Genomic DNA, 23,366 nt, shown 5'->3' on the forward strand with positions numbered 1-23,366 from the left:
GTCAGCTGTATCTGCCTACCCCAGCACAGTATCTGACCCACTGGACCTGGAAGGTTGAAAACTATGAAGTGATAATATTATTAAAAATACTATGTATGAAAGTAGCAGTATAGGAGAGGACAGATTAAATCTTTGCAAGAGTTTTACTTCTGACAGAAACTTTTCTCTTGAGTTTCCAGGCTTAGTACATAAACAGCAGGAAGTTTGTTTTTCACTGGGAGCTCTCAAAGCACTTGTAGGGTCATAAGGAAAAGCAGCCTAGAACTAGTCACACTTCATTAGCAGTTCCAGTTGAGTACAAACCTGCTTCTTGTTCCAGCAGACTGAAACACAGCAGCCCGGTATAACTCACTGCTGTCACTTGTAAATCAGGAGTGCTGGCTAGGCAGAGTTAGCCTTGGGTACCAGTAACCTGTGCTCATAGAAGGGCAACCCTCATCAGAATGGTTGGGCTGTCTAGTTTGCAGCATGGGTCACAGAAAATGACACAAGGATGCAGGGAACACTTGGGTGCCAGGGGCAAGTTGCACTTCTCTGGTTCTCCACCAGTCTTCCCAGCTGCTTCTGTTGTGTCCAGCTAGGTGCATCTTTCACTACTTTCAGGAAAGAGTGGGAAATTGGAGTATGTGTTTTATCAAGTTAATTAACCTGATCAAACATGTTTGCCCCATTCTAAGAGAAGACATAAAAACATGACTTGTAGTACTTGGAGTCATGGAGATGCATCCAATTCCAGAAGCTGAGGCTGTGATCATTACAAGCCCAGAGTGATTATGTTCAATACAACAGAGGGAGCAGGTCACTCAACTGCATTTACGCAGCTAGGTCACTGATGTTTGTTAGCAGGTCAGACCCGAATCAGGCTGGGTTGCCTAGAAAGGTGAGGCTTTAGTTATATGGCCTTTCTTAACAGGTTTGAGCTGAAGATGCAGAACCTTGGATATGGCTCCAGAGTTTAGTGACATCTGAGTTCAGTGTTTAATTTCAGGAGGCATTCCTTTTAGTGTTTAGCCTTAAAGTTCCAATCTGGATGCCAAAACCACGTCTATATTTTGGATACATATTTGGGGCCGTCCTCCCTAGTTCCATCCAGTCCTCAGATGATGGAGCACGGGTATCCACAGTAAAGTTAGCAATGCAAGAAGTTTTTCTATAGAAGGTAGAAAACCACACCATCCCTCCAAAAAACCCCTCACTTATTCCTGACTTTTGCCACATGGGAATCAAAGAGGAAGCTTGTTGTAGACGACAATTCCGATGACAGTGTTCTCTTGTTATTAGTGAAAACTCATATGTTTGTGTCCAGAAGCATGTTCTTGCTTTCCAGTAACATCATAAACCAGGTGCTAGAGATAATACAGTAGAGGAAATACCAGTGACTTGACATATGGTATGTTTAACAATCTACCACTTCACACTTGAGTTTGAAATGGGAACGTATCATGGGAGAAAAGCCTGTATTCCACTTTCTCTCCTTTTGCTGGCTACCAGACGTTCTATTTCACATTGGTGTGAGATCCTGAAACATGAAGGTATTTCCTGGGGAAAGTAAGCAAGTATAAATGGGACAGAGAACCTTTGCAAAAAATATCTGTGCCATGACAGATGTCTGGCTGTGAGAACACTGCAGTTTCTTTGTGGAAAACAAATTCCTTAAAAAGACAAAGATTCAGATTGTATGGCCATTGGAAAAAAAACCAAACAAAAAAACCCCAAAAACAAACAACCAAACAAAAAACCCAACCCCAAGTCTCTTTTCTTGGATGACAGAATAACTGAGTTTATGTTTGGCTATAGCTATGATTCCTGGTTAGTTTTAACCTGAGAAACTGGTGCTGCTTCTTGTGGAAAGGGCAGCTCCCTTTTGCCCCCATCTACAGCTGCTTGTTCACACTAGCTTGTTTGTGTAGCGCTCTGTGTATATGTGGCAAGGCAGCTGAAGAACCAAAATCCAGCTTTTGATGAGGTTACTTTTCAGTTGAATGAGTTCCCTGATCTGTCCTATGACCAGAACATTAGCATCAATCCAAGGGCGGAGGCAAGAGGGAGAGCTAGGCTGCCTGTTTTGGCAAGTGCAGATTTTGCTGACTAGAAGTGACTGTAATCACAGCACAAGGCAGATGGAGGCTGCCTGTTCCACAGCTGAAACCTCACCTCAGAGACCACCTGAAAAGATAAGAGGCTAATGGTTTGATAGGCAAGGAAGTGGTACAAACTCTGATGCGGTTCTGGGAAACACAATTTAGGAATCACTTTAAGTCCATTGTGTTTTTCAAAACTGGTTGTTTTCAAAACTGCTGTGGGAGGGGAGCAGTATTGTATGCTCATTTTGTATCACTCCCTAAATAATTATATTGATGATGACTATTTAATTTATTAATTTTTCATATGTAGTTGCCCCACTTAATCTACTATGTGGTGGTCCTATCCTGATCCCAAGTAGAAGATAGTTTAAAACCCAGTGCAAGAATTTTTACTGTTTTGCAGTACATCACAGTAAACATCACAAGCTTGAACATTCTCTCATATAAAATCTCTGACTGTTACTCTGTTTTTTAGGCTCAGCTGCTGTAATTTCCTATCCAAACATGTGAAATTATTTATTTAGTTTGCAAGAAAAAAATTCTCAGCTTCACTATTAGGACAACTTGCCAAATAAAGAGCCAGTGAAATACTGCAACAGAGCCTCTGGGCAGGCTGGGAGTCTCCTCTGGAGGATTTTAAGAACAGGCTGGAAAAACACAGGGAAATGCATCTGAGCTTGCCTGATGGAGCATTTGGACTAGGTGACCTCCCAATGTGTCTTCACGCTCTCTGTGTGCCAGTAGCAGCCTGTAGGATGGTTCTGCTATGCACCATGTGTAGGTCTAACCATCTATTGTGTGAAAGGAGGAGCAGGGGGAAGGGGCAGAAAAGGGTTTTCTGTTAGCTGACAGGTGGGTGAGTGCTTCTGATCACGTACTCGGGGTCAGCATCCTCCCGAAGGGAGATGGGCTCTGCAGGAGGAGCACCAAGAGGTGGCTGGCAGCACTTCTGGGCTGAATGCTTCTCCAGCCAAAGAGGGACCTCTTGTCCCTCTCCAGCTGGACAGTGCAACCATTGCAGAAGCAGGGCTGGTTTTGTAACAGTTTTGTATGGCCTGATGTCCTGAAGTTGCAGCAGAGGAGGTTTAGATTAGATATTAGGAAGAATTTCTATACTGAAAGAGTGGTCAGGCACTGGAACAGCCTGTCCAGGGAGGTGGTGGAGTCACCATCCATGGAGGTATTCAAGAAACATGTAGATGTGGCACTTCAGGGCATGCTCTAATGGCCGAAGTTGTGAGGGGTTTTGTGAGTGTTTTTTGATGGAGTGTGTGTGGTTGGTTGTGTTTGTTTGGGGTTTTTTTCTGTTGACAGTTGGACTCTGTGATCTCAGAGGTTCTTTCCAACCATGATGATTCTGTGATTCTGTGAACAGTGTGAGTGGAGGAAGCTTACAGGTACACAGAGGACAGCTGGCGTAGGAGTTAAACATATTTTAAAAAATCATCCTTTTCTGGAGGGAGCAAACATCATTCCTAGAAGAATGACACACAGTTCTAATAATGTACACGTTACAGCCATGCCCAGCAATTACTTCCTGTAGAAGCAGGAAAAGTGGTTAAAGAACAAAGCAATAAATGCACCACCACCACAACAAGCAGTGTGGCTACACACTCCAGTATGTGCACTCTGCTGTGTACTTCATCTTTCCTTTCAAAAAATGAGCTGACTTTATCAACTTTTACTCTCTTCACTAAAAAGAATGGCTATAGGTCAGCCAGGATCTGTATGACTTGAGACCATAGCAGCATATCTTTGTTTTTGCATCCAGCAACATCCAGAGATGAATGTTGGAGCTTGGACTTTGTTGGTCCAAGCTGTGCTTAGCTTACAAGCTTTCCAGCTCCTGCTAATTAGAAATTTCCAGAGACAGGGCATTAATAAGCAAAAATAAAGTGTTAAACAACAAACTGTAAGACACAAAAAGTAAGAGGCTATTTTCTTGAAGCTTTGGAGCAATGCTTTACTTCAGAATGTAGCAGGAGAGGGCAGAGAAGTCAGTAACTTTACCATTTATTTCAGTGTGGGCATGCAAAAGGTACTCTTCTGTGGTTAGAAGATGAGACTGGAGCTAAATTAAAGAAATAATAGTGTTTTGCTTTCAAGAGGAAGGCACCTTTATAACCCCCAGGTATACCAGGGAGGACAAACTGCAGAAAAATTAGTACAATTTAATTCTATTTTAAATTATAACATTTAAAACCACCATGTTGTAGTTTCAACAATAATAATGTTATAATGCTGTAGGCAACCCTGCTTAGCAGGGTGCGTGGACTGGGTGATTTCTAGAGGTCCCTTCTAACTCTGATGATTCTGAGACTCTGTAACAAGGATTTGTACCAATCAATTTTTTAAGAATTCAAGGCAGATCAAAACTTTGGAAATGGCCAGGTGTCTTTTTCAAAGTTCTGTTTACCCATTCAGTCCAAAATGCAAAAGTTACTGTGCTTAAACCCCTGGATCCCATATTTTAGAAAGCCAGTCACTTCAGTGTGCACTGTAGGACCTGATCAGTTCTGTAAGTTTTCTTTACAAATAAGAAGCCAGACAGCAACAGCTGCAGCTGTTTTTCCTGGCAAAGAAAACAAACACATTATACAAATGCTATGGTCAAATCACCTTATAATCATGTTTTCCAGAGGAATATACGTGCTTTTAGAGATACTAATGAATCTTTACTCTTTTCTTCCCCGTAGGATTTCGTATGACCCCACAAGGTATCCTAAATACATTCCTGAAGCCTACTGCCTGTGCAAAGGCTGCCTGATGGGGACCTTTGGGGAGGAGGACTTCCACTTCCGCAGCACCCCGGTGTACATGCCCACTGTCATCCTGCGCCGCTCCGCGTCCTGCGCCGGCGGCCGCTACGTCTACACCGAGGACTACGTCACTATCCCGGTGGGCTGCACCTGTGTCCCTGAGCAAGACAAAGGGGCTGAAAGTGTAAATTCCAGCATAGATAAGCAAGAAATGAAGCTGCTGGTAAGCCAGAACAAGCCGTCGTCAGAATGAGGACTGTATAGATTCATGTGGCAGTGTTGGCTTCACATCATCATTTCACCACCTCAGGAAGCTGCACCACAGCAGCAGACACATTGACTTACCCTCTTTTTCTACTTCCAGTTATTTCAGTTGTAAGATGGAAAGTTCTGTCCAGTCGCTCAGATTCATATTAAGAACTTACTTAGTTCATGTAAGTATTTGTTGCAAATTCCAGTGTAGCTTTTTTTGCTTTTCTTAGAGCAGCGCATTTTATCCTCGCTTATTCACACTAAACTTTAGAAAATAATGCAACTGTAAGACATGCTAGCTATTACTATAGCAGACTACTGGTTGTAGATATTTTTAAGGCGTATCTTATACTCTACTTTTAAATACTCACATATAAAAATCACATAGCTGCCATACATGTGCCAAATCAGCAGTTAAAAAGGATAATTTTTGGGGCTGGGAGAGCCTTCCTTTATACTGCATATCTTAACCCCAAGCTGTGTTCTTGACTTTTACATCTTTATACAGCAAGGAAACCTTTGCTGAGTTTGAGTCAATTATGAAACAATACTCTACAGGTCTGCTATTTTTAAACTTGCCAAATTGCTAAGGGTACAAAAGTATTGAGAAAAGTATGCTAGATTGTTGTACAACTGCACTGGAGTAAGTCTAATTGCTCAGAAAATATAAACTAGACAAAATAGTTTGAGTCCCAAGAATTCTGGTTTACATTTAATTCATCATGAACTGTGTAACTGTTCCTTGTGACAAAACTGTATTGTACAGTTGAAAGGACAAAATATTTTCCATGTTATGAGAAGAGATTCCCCATTAAAAAAAAAAAGTACAAAGTGTAGGCTTCATTCCAGGTACAATGGAGATAAATAAACAGGCAAGCTCTTAACTACAGATGCTACAGGGGTCATTGAGATGAGTTCCAGCCAATCCAGACTTGTTAAAATCAACTGATTTATACAGTTGGTGTTACTCATTTTTCCCTATGCTACACATAACAGGCAATCACCTGTAAAAGATGCTGGTGTGTGGAAGAGCAGTCTTCCATCTTTGCAGCTTACAGGAGCTTGATGGCAAGCCCTAATGAGAAACCCTAGATACACAAAACCTTCCATTTCCAGAACAAGGGACTGCAAGTTGACTCAGTCTGGTGAATGATAGTCAGGAGGCACCAGAGGGCCACAATGACCAAAGCTGATGAATCTCTGAGAATATATTATATAGTTGAAGGATCATGACTGCAAAATCATTACAAAAAAGAGTAAACACCATACGCAGCAAGGTATTTGCTACCTCAAGAATCTGAAAATTTAGCTTAATCTGTAGTGGAGAAAATCCTTACACTACACAAGCACACGCTCCTTTGGAATGATGTTAGATGAAGAATGGGAAGACTCTGAGCTAAACAGAATTAACAAGTTAAATGGAGAATGAAAATTGTATGACTCCTTGTCCTGATGCGTAATTACTGACTGTGCTCTTTATGATTCAGTCTAGTATACTAAACAGTATTTTTATAGTGCAATCTGTGTGGCTTCTTTCAAAGCCTAAAACAACTTCAAGAGCTCCAGAAACCAATAAAAGATCCCCACCACAATGTCAGATTGGCATTTATACCAGTGGTGTGCCAGTGCTTTTCCACTGTTCTGCTTGTCTTCAAATCTGTTTCCTCAAACTGCGATGCTTCTGCCTCAAGGGGATTCTCAAAGGAGGGTTCAAAGGTCACAAAGTGTTTATGCTACTTGGAGAACAGCTCATTGGGTAGCTGCTGCCAGCAAGTAAAGGTAGTTACTTGTTCCCTGGAGATTGTAAGTACTTGCAGCAATTACATCCACTTTTCCTTCCTCCTGACGTGGAAGAAGAACTCACCCTCTGAGAAGAGGGAAATGGTAAAGATAGAGGGGCTCTAATGGGAGGCAGACCCGCTAAACTGCAGAAACACTGCATCAGATGATGCTTCAGCAGTCTGTCCTCTCATGGTTTCACTACTCAGTTGTTTTTTTCTACACACACAGACACACACACACACACTTCAGACAGGGTGAAGTTGGACCTTCAGACTCCACAGCATAGGAGGCAAAGTCTTTAATAGTAAAAGGCAGTAAACCACCCCAACAACAAGAAAAAAGCAGTGCAAACCACACAGCCCTCAACATTTAATAAATACCCAGAAAGGCTACCAGCTACAGCTCTGGCTAAACACTGCAAAACTCACCTCGCTGCCCACACACTTTTGTTACACACATTTGCAACATATTAGTTACTAGAGCACATAGATTTATTTGCATGATGTTGCGAATAAAACCCCACAACACAACAAAAAACACTTTGTTGGAGCTCTTTTATCCAGCAGGTATAAATTAAAGACTCAATTTGAGGTTTTCAAGTAACTAGAGCATGTTCTGAGAATTCCTGGGAGTCGCAGGCTAAGATCAGGTAAATGGAACACACTCAGTTTCACCAATCCAGAAAAACAGATGCTTTACATATAGCTCCAGGAATTGGATGACTGAAAGTGTTAGAGAACTGCAAAACCTCAGTGGATTGATAGATTGTGCTGTATGTTGGCAACTGCCTTCTACTTCTGCCAGAAGTAGGACCACTTCTGGTCCTACTGCAGTGAGTGCAGAAAGCTTCCCATGGTTACAGGCAACCTCATGTTATTTTTTCTCAGCAGCCTATTTCCCTTTTTTAATCCTCACCCTCTTGTGTGACAGACTTTTTAGCTGAGCTAGTTTGCTTCCCAATCCAGCTTTCCAGCTAGGTGTCTGTTAAAAGCTATGTTTATGTTTTAGAGTGAGCAACTGTTTCATAATTTGTTGGTGAACAGCTGTTTGTTAATACCTAACATCAAGAACTATTAGCTACACAAACATTTTTTAACCTTCAAAATATCCTTCCATATATAAACCCTCTCCATGTTTCTCATATAGAGAAGGTTGAGTATTTTATGTAGCTTGCATTTGTTTGCAATCTTTATTTTTTTTTTTTAGAGATCATCACATCATGGGTTTGTATCAGTTTCCCTTCAACTGAGGTGTGACATTTTCCAGCTTCTAGCCCTCTGGTCACAGCTGCTGCAGCCGTGCCTCCACTTCACATGTGAGGAAGGGGGTCACTGGAGTTGCTTCAAGGCTCACAAACTGTTGACACAAGGCAGACATGAAATGCCTCATTGAACCAACTCCAGGCCCAATAAATGCAAACAATTCAAAGCTGAAAATATCTGGCAGCTGCAGCTGATTTGAGAAAATTTTTGTTGTGCCAGGAAAATCTTTTCCTTCAGTGAGGTTGTCCCTGGAATACATTAGGAGTCATAAAACACAGAACAGTATCATTGGTAAAGAGATTATTTTCTTCTCTGTAGTATCACTTAAGATAGGTTGGAAAATTCATATAATGCAGAAAGGCAGAGAAAACCCTGAGATGCTTGTTTTGGTTTACTAGACTGTCAGTACCTGGAGGTGTCAGTCTGGATAATGGAGATCTGCAGCTCTAAGCGAACAAGAACTGGCAGCACGGTGATAGTACTTCACCAAAGTCTGTTCCAATAGAAGGGCCATCCCTGACACATCCACAGTAAGCCAAGCCAATCACTACTTGACACTGGTGGTGCTTTTCATAATCCTATTACAGAAAAAAAGAGATTTTTTGCTATCACACAATGTTTCTTAGAATTACTGTGAAGGCAGAAAGTACAAATTCACTACAAATTTTTGTGACTTTCAGGCTTCTCAGAAATGCAGCTACTTCCTTTGAAACAAGTAGGACAAAAACAGTTTAACTCCTATCATAGATGAAGGCCGTGAATGCTGCTAGTCAGCTCTGCTTGGGCAGCTGCCTGCCTTCACCAGGCTTTTAAGTGGAAAGCCAGTGGACAACGAGCTGCTCTGTTGGGTGCATCTACAAAGAGTTACATGTACCCTCTTTCATGATCGTGCATCTCCACAGTGCCTCTTTTCAAAGCTGTCTGACCTACATGCAAGAAGTAGCAGTTATTTTCTTGGTTAACTGCGTTTCTTGGTACAGCTGAATGGTGTACTTTTTTTAAGAAAGGTCATAGAATAATGGAATTGTAGAATTGTTTGGGTTGGAAGGGACCTTAAAGATTATCTAGATCAAACTGCCCCTTCACTGGCCAGGATGCCTCAGTGCCCCATCCAACCTGCCCTTAAACACCTCCAAGGAGGGGGCTTCCACAGCCTCCCTGGGCAACCTATTCCAATGCCTTACTACCCTCATGGTGAAGAATTTATTCCTGAATGTCTAACCTAAATCTCTCCTCTTTCAGTTTAAAACCATTACCCCTTGTCCTATCACTGCTCTCTCTGATGAAAAGCCCCTCCCCAGCTTTCCTGTAGCCCCTTCAGGTACTGGAAGGTGCTCTAAGATCTCTCTGGAGCAGGACTCCAATTAAGTTAGTGAAGTTGTATTTTGTTACAGAATGCCCAACAACACATATTTAGCAAAATTAAGCAGACAACTGAAGGAATTAATAACAAAGCAGCAACATAAGTGAAGCTTGTATTTTAACAGCATGTTTTAGTTTAGGTGGGTGTCAGGGGGGCAAATATCTTCCCTTCTGGCAATCATACCTGTTCAACTTGAAGTCTATGTAGTTAAAAATAAAGCTTTAGGAGTTACTTCATTGTCTCCATCTGCTTTGTGTGCAAGACATTGAGGTAATAAACATAGAAGTTTACAGTTGTAAAGCACAGGCTTGTGGTGATACCTATGCATTTGACATTCTGGGTTGCTTTCTTATTTGGAAACTGACCACATCAAAATAATGGTGTAGCCTCCTGAAAAAAAAAACAGCTAAACCTAGCTGTGTGTCACCTGTAGCCAGTCATTTTCAGGGGGGCATTCTGGCTTTATTGGGCTCAGCAGCAAGGACAGTGTTTGATTTGAAAGGCCAACCTGTATCAGCCATGGGCTCACAGAGACTCACAGAAGAGCCCTGTCTTTGTTGTACCTGCAAGCTCCTCTGCTGCACTTTTCTCATTTAACAATACCTGTTACCATTCTGATAGAAACCCAGGCTTGTCAAAGAGAAAGAAAACTGTTATCATGAACCTCAGGAACACTCAGTGTGAAGAGAGGAAGGAGGAAACAGCAGATTTAAAATGTCAGGAGATAAAAAGCCTTAGGAAGTGGGAAGTGGGGAAGAGGGCCACAGTAGCTTGAACAGGTATTTATGAACCAGTGTTGTGTCCAGCTCAGGAAGCATGATTCTCTGAGTGCTGAGAGAGGATTATATTCTATCTATGTTATTTCTGTTCATTTGCTTTTTCTAGCAGATGGGAAAAATCCACATCCAAACAGCAGAAATGCACAGAAACATGAGTATTATCCCTACCTCATCAAATGTTTGTCCTACAAGCTTAATGAGGTTTATCTCACCACAAAATACATTTCTTAATACTTCATTTTAAGTGCTTCATTTTGTAGAGGCAGCATTTGTTAGTTTTTTACACAACCCCAATATATAAATACAGCACATAAAGACAAGTATTTATGTTTTGTGTAACAGATTTATAGCTGATAAAACTGATGAGTGCCTTGGAATTTATGAATCAGCTTTCACCCAAAAATACATCAGTAGTGTAGTCAAAAGGTTTGGCAAAACTAGTTCCAAAAATTCCTGGTTAACAAAAATCTCTACTATCCCAAAAGCATGGCATAAATTTATGATTTTTTGTTCTGCTCTGCTGCTGTCTGTGGAACAGGAGGCAAAGATAAACTGGGCAACTGAAAAAAAAGCCTGTCCTTGTAACTACAAACTCGACATACCTGTGAATTATCTCTTGATAATGAAATCCGGTAAAAATCAGACACTCCATTTAATCAGATCCATTAAGATTCAAGATTTAACAGACCATCTAGTAGCAATTGGTCACATCACTAGATAAGTACTCCATAACCAGCAGTAACTCCAAGTCAGAACCCATGAACACAGTCTGAAGCAGTAACAAAAGACCTGGCTGATGTGTTGCTTTTTTATTTAGCAATTACTTTGTATTTCAGGTGGTCTGGCCTCACTAATATATGGGATTGTTCATGAAAGTAAAGCCTTCTCTAATGGGGAAATCCTTCTTGTGCTATTCTTAAGAAGACACAAGGTTTGTACCCCCTCTGGAGATTAGCTTAATTAGTAAATAGAAGAGCCTGGTTGTGTGGTGTTTTAAAAGCTTGTGACTTTTTATTGCTGTAACACAAGAACATTAAAATAAAGGCACTGTACTCTCTAAAGAGATGTTGAACAACTGACATGATTTTTTCTCTAGTACAGGCTTATGTGGTGGTAAGTGATGACAAAAATAGATCTTATCTTTTACAAAAAGAAAGTCTGGGTTTGTGACATAACTTTAGAGAAAGGGCGAGACAATAACCAGAAGTATTAAAAAAGCCAGTCTGGCAACAATAGTGGAGAGTAGGTCATATCTTACTTAACAACTGGCAGGTAGTTCTGATTGTTATTAAAAGCAACTGGAGAGGCCTCCTCAGAAGGAGAGCTGTTTTCTCATCTAGCTATAAAAACAGCAGCTTGCTGGATAATGAATCTGAAAACAAGTGACACATTTAGAACAAACATATCTCAATCCTTTTACTAAGGAAGCATCTCTCAAGACTGAAAGGAGATCACTATTCATGCTCTTTCAACCATCCACCAGGGACCAAGTCATCAGTGCTGATGCTATGACTATTCTGATGTCTACAAGGCAAGCACCTCTGTGTCCTTATAAGCCAACCAGTTAAAAAGTCACTTCAGAGAGATCACTGAAGAGTCCTTGAACGGTAAAAACTACCAGTTAGAACTAAACTCTATCAGAGAATTTCCCATTATCCAGCACCTGCATTGTTTGGTCCCTATTTACCTAATAGGTAAAATACAAAACACAGTAGCTGCCAATGCTTGTACATTTTAAAAGGAGATGGTGTCACACTGCATTGATTAAAGCCAGCCCAGAAAACAGTACTTGGAGCTGAATATTTCAGCATTGAGAAATGTGGAATCACTGATAAAAAACAGAAAGGAGGTTGACTGAAAAAACTGTAGATCTTCTTACAAGAATCAGTCCAGTCCAGAAGCATAGTTCACGTAACACCGAAATTCATTGGCTAAATTTCGAGAGTGTTTTGGAATAAACTTGCATATCTTCACACCAAGATGCTTTGCTGCCTGTTCCTCCATGATTGCACCTGCAGCAAAAATATTAGCATTTGATGAGGAAACAGTAACAGAACGTTCAGCCTTTAATAGCTCCTCCCAAATACTTAAACACAGAGCCTTCTTTTTTTATGGAAACAAGGCTTAAAGCAGCTACACTGTATTTAACAACTGAATCTATTGGAAAACTTAAAATAAATTTGAAAGAATGGAACATGTCCCAAGGAAATGAATGTCAGGTAAGTTTCATAAAATTAGGTAGAGGGTAAGATCAGTGCCTGTTTTATAGCAAACAGAAACTTGAGCACAGCCTCCTTGCTACATGCCAAAGAAAGTACATGGTAGGGAGCCATGGGAAATGCAAACAGATCACATTAAACAAGCAGCAGTGTGGTATTTGCAGCTACAGACTGAAAAGTCACTTCCTTGAGCAGCATTTCTCAAACTTTGGAAACTGAAGGGCAACCCATCCATTTTAGGGAAAAGAATTCTGAGAACCATCCATGTGCATGACTGTCATGTGCAATTTAACAGAGAAGTAGGATTTCTATGGCCATGTATGATCTTAATTTTTCTTCATTCTGCCTGCTTGTTGACTTCCCTCAAATTGTATGTACAGAGGGGTTTTGTCATTTGTTTTTTCACAAAAGTTTCCTGGATGTCTTCAGATGCCTTGTCACAAGATTACAGTTTAAGAAACACCATGACTAAGGCAGATACTCATCACTTCTTAAACCAGCAAGTGCATCTTCATAAAGAAGGACCTGCAACTATAGTTGGTAAGTTTTCCCATTTCACTGCTCTTATCACTGGTTTTTTTATTTCTCTTGCTGCATTTCAGTGCCTAAAATCTCCTTACTTGGATCACAGTGGCAGAATTGACTCACATTCGGTTTCTATGTTTACCTGTAAGGATAGGACTTGGCTAAAATCATCCCACTTTACTGGCCATTCCAACCTATTTGTCATTTTTTCTACTTAGCTCACCTTAGGTGCCAGGTAGTATGTGGCAGCTGCAGCTCCCTGCAGCTACTGACGTGGAGAAAATCACAAATGAATAAGGTTATGCAGCAAGACATTAACAGTAAGTTGCACCTAGGTTTCTCAGACCCAGAATTCAATCATTGCAATGATAGAGGGGCCTTTTTACACCAAAAAAAATTAATAAATTCTGGACCTTTGCAGGATGATCTTTGAATTCTTTAAACATTTAGTAAAATTCATAATGCCACACTGAAAGAAGAACTGACTTTAACTATTAAAAAACACATGCCTTCAGTTTAAAATAAAGGTTGAACTAAAATATTCCAGTAAGAAGCTTAGGATGCATATTCACCCTCGAATTAATAACAAATCAGTATTACTGAGATAGTACTTTTCTCACTTTAGTAAGTTTATCTTTTCAGAGAGAGGAAAAGACACTTAATGGTGACCTAATATTTTTATTAATTATACCTGTACAAAGCAGAATCTTTCCTTTTGTTAAGTATTTGATGGTCTCTGCAGTTTTTTGAAGACACTCCTCTGATAGATAGGGTGGATCTGCTATTACGATGTCAAAACTGTGTGGCAGGAGATTTTCAGGTAAGTTCAAAGGCTGGTTGTAATCATAGCAGATAAATTCTTCTCCATATACAGAAAACCTTCTGTCATACTCCAGGATACACACTGAAAAATCTTCCCCATCCTGTTCTTTCAGTTTCTGGTACACACTTGGTGCACTAACACAGGCTATCCTGAAAAAGAGACAATAACTAGGAATATTCATTTAAAAGGCAAACAACAACAAAAAAACCTCTACAGCAGTCCTCAGGGCTGCTTTGGGAAAACACTTTAAACTTGAGTCCCAAAAACGTAAGCTATTCTTCCTCCATTTGAACGAATAATTAATTTAATAAGATAAATATTAAAGCCATTACCTATTCAGCCTTCATGCTGCACAAAGAACCTTAAGATTAACTAGAGAGAAAACCTGGTTTTAGAACACTAAGGAAATACACTTGAAAATTACTCCTTACAGAAATAAGAAGAAAACCAAGTTTTTCCATCTGTTCTACAGAAACATAAAAACAGAATTACAAACAATTGATATGCTCTGGAGCTCTTTGTATTTCTCAAAAAATAAGAAGATTAATAGTAAACTTTTACAAGGCAGAGTCTACAGCATTCAATGAAATGCTAACTGGTAAGATCAGTATGAACTAATAACTAAAGAATCACAAAGCATTTCTGCAACACTTCAGTTGACCAAAGCTGAAGTACAACGAGTAATGAAATAAACTGCACGCTCGGGCCACAGAGTAGAAACACAGTATTTACAGCAAGACATGCTAAATCTACAATGTAATTATTAAAACCTACCTGCCACCTTTTCCAGCTGCCACCACCGCTTCATTAGCCAGGCGTGATGCAGTTTCATCACTGTACCAAAACTGGCTCAGCTGCTGAGGAAGGTGACATGACAAACAACATCAAATCCTCTGACTGTACTATGTACAATTAGGTGAGTCATATTTGAAGAAAACCAAAATCCATAGCAGCTTTTTTGTTCACAAATAGAAACACTGGAAAGGTGACTTATTTACTGATAGCTTTTTTATTTCTGTAATCCAGCAACAAGCAGCATGTAGCTTACACTGAGTGTTTCAAAAGCATTTACTGCAGTATCAGGAAAGCCAAGTAAAGCAAAACCACTGACAAGGGTAGTTCAAAAGTGCAGATGCACAATATTTATGTGCTCTTAATTTTGTTACTTGGCAGAAGCTGAAAAAAGAAACTTCAAAAGTGACAGTATAGAATGAAATAAAAGATAAAAGTACTAAATCAAAAGAGATCAGAAAAAGGAAGAGTAAAAAAAAAAAACAAGCCAAAGACAAATAAAGTATCAGCCAGTCAGAAATAAAAAAGCAAGGCAGCCATCCACAAAAACAAAGAAATAAAACACAGAAGGAAATATGATGTGAAAGGGAAGATCACTCAGTCTCATCACAGTCTCTCTCAAACTCTAGGAAGAATCTTTTACTATCTTCACATGCCAGGCTGGAGTTAGTATTTCCAGAAGGGACAGATACTTCTGTTGGCAGCTTTATCCCCTCTTTTCAGGTCATTTCACTTTGTCATCCCCCCAATACAGGGAACAGAAAACTTTGCCCAGAATATTGAAGCAAATATCCCTGCAGTGTCACACCTCAAATGTTCCTCTTTTGCATTTTATTTCATTATCCAATCACAAAAGAAACCTGGTAAAGGCTATTCCTCTAACTGTGCTTCATTCACAGAAATTTAGTTTCTTACCCAGTCTTCTTCTATTGAGCCAACAGAATATTGATTAAACCCTTGGGAGGTCTTCATGCCTTCTCTCTGCTGCTGTTCCAAATAGAACTCCTGGAGGGCAGCCAACGCATGGGATGAAAGCTGGGGAACGTCGTCATCATCATCATCCATTTTTCTAGACATTAACAACAGGGGGGGAAAAAAAAATTAAATTAGCCCCTTTCAATGGTGACTGCTTTTAATAATGGCATACTCTGCTGAGGTAAAACAACCTCTACGGACATTGAAGGCTTAGTCTTATGGCTACCTTGGAAAACCTCATAACAAAAGAAAATATATTTCCTTGGCTTGGGAGCTCTTAAATCAGGGAGAGGCAGATTGAAATGACATCTCTGCAGAGAGAACTCAGGAACAGCAGCAACACTGTTCCCTTTTATACAACACAGATTTGGCTTGTATTCTTCCAGGGACATAGTCATTACAGCTCTTGATTTCCTAATCCATGCACCCTTTTTTGTATCAGCTTGCAGGAAAAAAACAACAAACCTTTAGTGCATTTGGTAAATCCTATAGCAAATATTCCCTCTCCTCCCAGAAATAATGGTAACTACTGGTCATTCCTTCCCATGTTTAAAAGTCACATAATTCTGACTCAAAATGAAGGAAATTAGTATTCGAGGATCACCATCACCTGGCTTTTACTTCCATGCTATAAAAAGATTCCACTGAATGCCAGAAGCCACCTAAACACAAAAGCAGGCAAGAAGATCAAGAAGATGTTTTTCTAAGATAACACCACTGACCAAAAATTTGTGTTGTGCGTAAGAACATGGGCATGACTCGTATCCAAGAGGCACGGTGTATAATGTAATGGAAAAACTGCTGTTTCCAGAGAACTCCTGGAGTGGGCTACGCTGCACCGGCTTGCCCAGGATGCATCTGCCCAGAGGGAAAGCTGGAGCGCTGGTGTCCTCCCTTTCCACAAGAGACACTGCCACCTCGTGGAGCGCAGGAACCCAGCATGGTAAAAGTACTGGAGAACACTACAAAAAGGTTCTTCTCCCAAGAAACCCATTTTCTCGTCGTCTGATCTAAGAATCAATACACGAGCAATGTCCTTACCAGGGCTTGGAAAGGGCCTTTGTGCAGAGTCACCAAGAGACACGTGTGCCACCTGAACGGTGTGCAACTCCACTACTTAACTGCAATTGGAAGCACAGCTGTTCACTTGTTTTCTTCTCCCCACTCCCTGCATTACAAGAACTCCAGAACCGATGAGCTCCTCCCCTTCCACCCTTCCCTTGCCCTTGCAGAACTTGCAAGACATTTCCTAAAACACAGCTTCTCGCTACGTGCTGGAAAAGTGGTACCTCTAACTTGTGAGAGAAGTCCTCAGTGCTCACTAAAATAACTACTCTGCCATTCTACCAACATGGTGGGCACCTACAGGTGATTAAGGATTGAAGTTCTTGGCTTGTCCAGAGTAGACCTGCTGGCTTCTCAGGCTGGGTTGGCCAAGCAGGGAATCCTTCAGAGTCTAAAGACCCACACATTCATCAGCCTCAAGCAAGAGAGCTCTGGAGTCAAGCTACCTAGTAAAAACAAAAGGGGTAATTTTGTCCCTTTTTTTTTTTTTTTTAAATAAAACATGCTTTAAAAGTATTTATAATGTTTTTATATTATTATTATGCTATTATATTTTTTATTAAGTGCATCATACATGTAGTAATTTGGTTTGCTGTTATCCCCTTGGCAAGGACACATCTAAGATTTGACCCTAAGAAACTGAAACAGATACAAACTTGAGTTCTTAAGTCAAAAGTTGAAATTTTTATTTTATGTTCAGTGAGCCCAAATAGGCAAGAACTAAACCCGGGTCCATGAAATTAAACCCTCACAGATAAAATTGCTGATCAAGCAGTAGCCATTGTTTCAGTAGATAAAAAGGCCTACAGCCATAGACATCTTTTTTCTATACATTTTTTTAGTAGACTTTCTAATAGTTGTCCTTTGGGTTTGTAAATTAAAGCCTTAGGAACAAAGTAATTAACTGTGAGATTGCAAGGAGAGGCAACTCAGAACACATGGTAGAAATATTACATACATCTATTAAGAACACCTTTGAATTCAAGATATTTTTCTGAACACACAAAGATTGTCTACACACTGAGTTAGGTCATCAACATGAAGACATCTTCCTGCTCAAGAATTACATTTGAAAACTATTAAAGTGAGTTTATTTGAACAAGACTTGTAAATTCCTTTGGCTTCAAGCGAGTAGAAAGTTCTACTGTTTGAAAGCCCCTCTCTACCCCTCCTGGAAAGCAGAGACATCCACGGTGCCTCTGGTGCTTAGGGAACCTTTAAGCTCTACTAAAAGTCCCAGGGTCCCTAAGCCCTCGGGCCCTGGGTCCCTCCAGGAGCAGCCTGTGCTCTGCCCTCATGCAGACCCTCTAGGAGAGCAACATGGGGGCACAGGGTTGCCTTCGAGGAATGCCCTGGGATTCGGGGTATTCATAACAAATCGTGCTGGTTTGGTTCTGGCATGGTTTTGGTAGCACGAGAGGGTCCCAGGGTGGCTCCTGTAAAAAGCTACTAAAAGCTCTCCCAGCTCAGGTGAGTAAGGCAGAGTCATTAGAGAGACAACACACGTGCCTCTGTGATTAACATATCAGAGACCTGAGGCTGTTTAGTCTTGAGAAGACTAAGAGGGAACCTTATTAATGTCTACAAATATCTGAAGGGTGGATGTCAAGAATGGGCCAATCTCTCTTCAGTGGTGGCCTGTGATAGGATGAGGGGAAACGGCACTAAGTTACAACACAGGAAGTTCCACCTCAACATCCAGAAAAACTTCTTTACTGTGAGGGTGACAAAGCACTGGAACAGGCTGCCCTGAGAGGTTGTGGAGTCTCCTTCTCTGGAGACTTTCAAGACCCGTCAGGATGCGTTTCTGTGTGATCTGTCCTAGGTGTTCCTGCTGCAGCTGAAGGGTCGGACCTGATGATTTTCAGAGGTCCCTTCCAACTCCTATGATTCTATGATATGAAAGAACTGGTGTAAGACCTGAGAGCAGAGAGAGCAAGAGAGGAAGAGCTGAGCTGGAGAGCTGAGCAGTACCAGAGTGGAGATCCCAAGGTTGGTGAGGAAGAAGAGGGAAAGAGGTGCTCGAGCAGAAGTTTCCCTGCAGCCCATGGCAAGATGGCAGCTGTCCCCCTGCACTCATGGATTAACGTAGTGGAGCATCCCTTGAAGGCACCAGGAGGGGTGAATGTGGACCTGCAGCCCGTGGACTTGGAACTGCAGCCATAGAGGACCCTGAACCAGCGGAGGTGACTGTTCCCAAGGCAGCCTGTGACTCTGTGGGCAGCCACACTGGAGCAGTTCCTGAGGGACTGCACCTCATGGGAAGGACTCATGAAGGAGAGGTTCCTGGAGGACTGTCTCCCATGGGAGGGACCCCGTGGGGAAGCAGGGAAGGACTGTAAAGAATCCTTCTTCCTGAGGAGGAAGGAGCAGCAGGAACCACCAGCCTGTGAAGTGACTCTAAACCCCATCCCCTGTCCCCCTGTGCCGCGACGGGAAGGAGGGAGAGAAACTGGGAACAAAGTGATTTGGGCCTGGGAAGAAGGGAGGGGTGGGGTAACATATGCAAACATATCCCTGCTCTTTGTGTTGTCTGTGTCCTGTCTGTGTGTGATTAGTGTGAAATTAAATTTCTATTTTTCCCCAAGTTGAGTCTGTTTGCCCATGACCTTAATCAGTGAAGAACCCTCCTTGTCCTTTGTCTTGACCCATGAGCTTCTAGCTGGCCTTTGTTCTCCCCATCCCAGTGTGTGTGGGGAGGGCTGGGGGGTGAGTGAGCAGCCATGGAGCTGGTTCTTCATTGCTGGGTGAGGCCCAAACCACAACACACAGACAGTGCTTATACAGTCACATTACCTACGTTAAACCCTGGTATTAATAAGAATACAAGGCTTAAAAATATAAATGTGGTAAATCTTCTTTACTCCTAATTCTTAGCTTAAGTATCTTAAGTCTTAGCTTAATTTGCACCTAATTAAAAGTCAAAACAAAGAAAGCAGATCTCCCAAGAACAGCTCAGTAACACCACATACAGAGTTTGGAAAAATGAGACTCATGGTGAAGTCAAAGTTCATCTAAAGGAAAGGAGGGGAAAAAAAAAAGGGAGGGGGAGGGATACATGAACAAGCAGGGTTGCTTTCATAGGGTAAAATGGCAAATTTGAAAGCTGTTGGCTTCCAAAGGGCCAAGTCTACCCATAAAACATGAAGACTGAGGTGATTACAACCGGGAATGGAGGGGGTAGAGGTACCTGCAGGCTCCTTAGTCCTTTTCCTTATGCACAGCTCACTCTCTCTTACTAGTTGATTCACTGCTCAGGTAAATGTCATCAGTACAGAGCAAAAGTTCTTCACTGAAAAGAAAATACACATGAAAAGAGTTAATACCAAGTGAAAATAGTAGCACAGGAGATTCCATGGCCTCGTCTACCCAAGACCTATTTCACATTAATTTCCAGCTGTCATGTATGAAAAACTCTTAATTTTATATACCCAAATCCTAACGTGGAGAAAAAAACCCAAATAAACCACACGTTAGAAGGAACACTGTGGAAAAATTAAGTCACTCAAAAATTCCTACAATTTTTTGTCCCCTACACAACTGGTCCACCCATAATCATAAAGTTATGATAATCAGTACTCCTTGAGACAGAGTATGGCCTTTATGCCCAAATGTAGCTGTGTGCCTCTATTCAGAGAGGTCTGGAAACCTGCAGTCACCAGGTCAGCTGAGACAAGTGCCTCGTGTGCCCATGCACCACTGCTCACCCCGTAACGACAGAAAACATAGCTTGCTCCAGAGGTCAGATCCTTCAAGATCCACAACACTACTTGAAAGGCAGCTCCTTGCCTACGGGGGAAGGCAGGCAGGAGATGGGCTCCACATTTGCAAAGCCACCTCAAAAATATTCTCATTGTAAAGTACACAACTCCTTCTTCAGAGTTTTTACCAATACACTGCACCAAAGGTGACCGGCCACCATTTCTCTGCCAAATAGTGTCAACCTAACTCATGTCTGTAAGTCAGGCTTCCCCAGCTGCCCACGTAACTCGGGAATACAGTTTGGAAACTGTACAAGCAGAAGGACATATTTCTCCTCTGCCCAATGGTCATTCCATTATGGTACCCTAAAGACATCAACTCACTGTAACAAAACCTTAGCTGAGGTGGGAAAAACAATTGAAAGGCCAAGGAATCGGAACACAACTGGAAACCCATCCTATTTATCACTCTGGGGGCAGAGGAAGAGGATGGTGTTAGCCCCTTAGATCTTTTACCAAAAATATAAAAAACATGTGCAACTTCAGAATATTTTCCTCTAGAGTAACTTGGGTCTAAAGACAGACAGCATGAAAAGGAATTAAATATTGTTGTCTGTATTTTTCCCAAGACACCAAAGTCAGTAAAAGCTCATCATCTGTGGTGTCTGCAACTCCTATCAAGAAAACCTGGACAACGGTAACGGTGTGCCACCATAGTGAACATTTCCTGGAAGGGGCTGCAACCCTGGAGGTGAACAAGTCTCAGAGGGGCTAGAAAGTTATTGAAAGGCTGGACATGTGCCCTGTCCTACCTTAAAACCAGCAAGGTACTGCACTCTGCTTAAGCCTCAGCTCCTTAATGCATAGAGGGATCCAAGTCCCACATCCCCAGACAATGAACGGGTGGGGTGGCCAAACTAACCCACACAGAGGTGCTGAGAGTGTCTGTCCCTGTCTACTAGTTCAGATCAAGAGTTGATACTGACCATTATTCTATCCTCAAGCCTTGATACTGGTCATCCTTCTATCTTGAAGGTGGCCAAAAGCAGCTGTCTCCCCACTCTACTCCAGACTTTCACAATATTCCACTACAGGAGTTTTTTCAGCATCTAAAGTAATTTATTCTTGGAATGCAGTTCTCTTAAGAAACACTTGTCCAGTACCCCTTAAATTCACCATAAAGTTTTGTAATCAATAATGTCAGTTGGTAAGAAGTTTTATGAATAACCACCTCTTCTTGCAGTGACCATGGCTACTAGCTTCCCATGACGCAAACACTGTGTGTGGGAAGAGAAAGCAAATGGTAAAGCTCATGCAGACTCTCTCCACCTCAGGCTGACTCTTTCCTGGCCTGAAGGGTCTCTTCCCACTCCGGTGACAGGCTGACAGAAGCCTCCCCGTGCATTGGCTCATCCTTGTGTCACACTTCTAACGTGCCCTTTTGAGACAGAGACTAGAACTCTACACAGTATCTAAGGTATGGATGACCACACATTTATGCGGTTGTTACACCCTGTTTCTTTACCTAAAAAATGCCAACAGCACTCTACTGAAACTAGAAGAAGTTCAGGAAGAGCAATGAGGCTGGAACAGCTCTTGCAAGGGAACGTGCATGAGGAAGCAGTGAGCAGGCCTAGGACTGAGAAGGGCTGTGATGGAGCCTGTAGCCGTGAGAGGCAGGAACACAACGGGCAGAGATCAGCTGCTGTTTTCCAAGGTAAGCACTGAAAAGCAGCAAGCGTGGGCTGCAAGAGCCTGGTTCAGGAAAACACGGCGCTGGTTCTTCACACGAGGTGCTGCTGAGCTGCAGAATCCACTGGTGACAAACTTCACAGAGCTTCAGAGTGACTCAGAGAACTGTATAGAGGGGAACTGAGATGTTTACTAAATAGGCAGACGTCGCCCTGGATTCAAAAAGCGTGCAGGACGTGTTTAATTAACAGATGGCGAGCAGGCTCGACTCGGAGCCACCACCACCCTCCCACAGGTGAGTGCCGGGCGGCTTTGAAGAACGCCCTTCTGCCCTGATCGCTCGTGTATTTCACCGCCCCGAGCTCCCGCCGGCCCGAGCACACACCCCGCTGCGGGGGCCCGGCCCGCCCCGGCCCGGCCCGGCCCGGCCCCGCTCCCGGCGCGGCGGCAGCAGCAGCGGCCGCGGGGCTCGGCGCTCCCGCCCGGGCCCACCCGCCCTCGCCTCACGCTCCTCCGCGCGGCTGCGGACGGCCGCCCCCGGCAGCCGGGGCACTGCGGGCCGGGGCACCGCGGGCCGGGGCACCGCGGGCCGGGAGCCGGGGCACCGCGGGCCGGGGCACCGCGGGGAGGGGCGCCCAGGGAGCCCGCTCGGGGCAGGGGCAGCGCCGGGGCGCGGACGGGCACGCAGCCTCCCGGCCGCAGAACGCCCCGCTCCCCGGCGCGCACCCGCCTTCGAGCTTCACTCACCGGCCGCCGGATCCCTCCGCGCGGGGAACCTCCCCTGCCCGCCGGGCGCGCGTGCGCGGGAGGGACCGGGGGCGGGGCGGGGGCGGGAGGGGCTGGGAAGGGATGGATGGGCGGGAGGGGCTGGGAAGGGATGGATGGGCGGGAGGGGCTTCGGCGGCAGGAGGAGGCTGATGGACACGCACGGGTTATGCAGGAGCCACCACCTGTGCGCACCGTCCGGGGCCTCCAGGGCCTGAGCGCTTCTCCTGCCGGGTCAGGCCCGGGGGAAACTCGCGCTGGGGGTAGTTCTTTCCACACAGAGACCCTAGGTAAGATGTACCTCAGGCTAGATATCCATGGGCCGCTGGCCATGTTAGACTGAGCAATCGTGGCTGTGTCTGGAGTTAGGTGAGCTCATGGCTGCAGTGCCAGCCCAGCTCCACGGTCTGTTTCTTGATCTGGCTTTCCTGCCCAGTCTTTCAGTTTAAATTAAACATTATCCAGTTGGAAAAGTCCCACTTTCTTGCATCGTCGAGCTGATTCTAAGATAGTTTCAGAAGACAGCAA

General features: G+C 43.0%; 2 protein-coding genes across 5 annotated transcripts; one reads left to right on the forward strand and one right to left on the reverse strand.

The window, feature by feature from the left end:
* Positions 1-4,751: 4,751 nt before the first annotated feature.
* On the forward strand, positions 4,752-6,087 carry IL17D (interleukin 17D). Its single transcript, XM_051638264.1, has one exon. It carries the CDS (start codon positions 4,752-4,754, stop codon positions 5,094-5,096), a length of 345 nt encoding a protein of 114 aa, XP_051494224.1. The 3' UTR covers positions 5,097-6,087.
* A 1,073-nt stretch (positions 6,088-7,160) lies between these two features.
* EEF1AKMT1 (EEF1A lysine methyltransferase 1) lies at positions 7,161-22,864 on the reverse strand. 4 transcript variants are annotated; one of them, XM_051638236.1, is made up of 7 exons: positions 22,821-22,864; positions 19,871-19,972; positions 15,556-15,709; positions 14,623-14,705; positions 13,717-14,015; positions 12,161-12,293; positions 7,161-8,717 (listed from the first exon to the last, which is right to left on the reverse strand). In XM_051638236.1, exons 3-6 carry the CDS (start codon positions 15,703-15,705, stop codon positions 12,166-12,168), a joined length of 660 nt encoding a protein of 219 aa, XP_051494196.1. In that variant the 5' UTR covers positions 15,706-15,709; positions 19,871-19,972; positions 22,821-22,864; the 3' UTR covers positions 7,161-8,717; positions 12,161-12,165. The 4 variants fall into 4 exon arrangements, with proteins under 4 accessions (XP_051494196.1, XP_051494203.1, XP_051494190.1 ...); XM_051638243.1 differs by lacking the exon at positions 7,161-8,717 and having other exon boundaries at positions 10,605-12,293; positions 14,623-14,702; XM_051638230.1 differs by lacking the exon at positions 7,161-8,717 and having other exon boundaries at positions 10,605-12,293.
* Positions 22,865-23,366: the final 502 nt, after the last annotated feature.

This window comes from Apus apus, chromosome 1, assembly GCF_020740795.1.
Source record: "Apus apus isolate bApuApu2 chromosome 1, bApuApu2.pri.cur, whole genome shotgun sequence".
NCBI lineage: Eukaryota > Metazoa > Chordata > Aves > Apodiformes > Apodidae > Apus > Apus apus.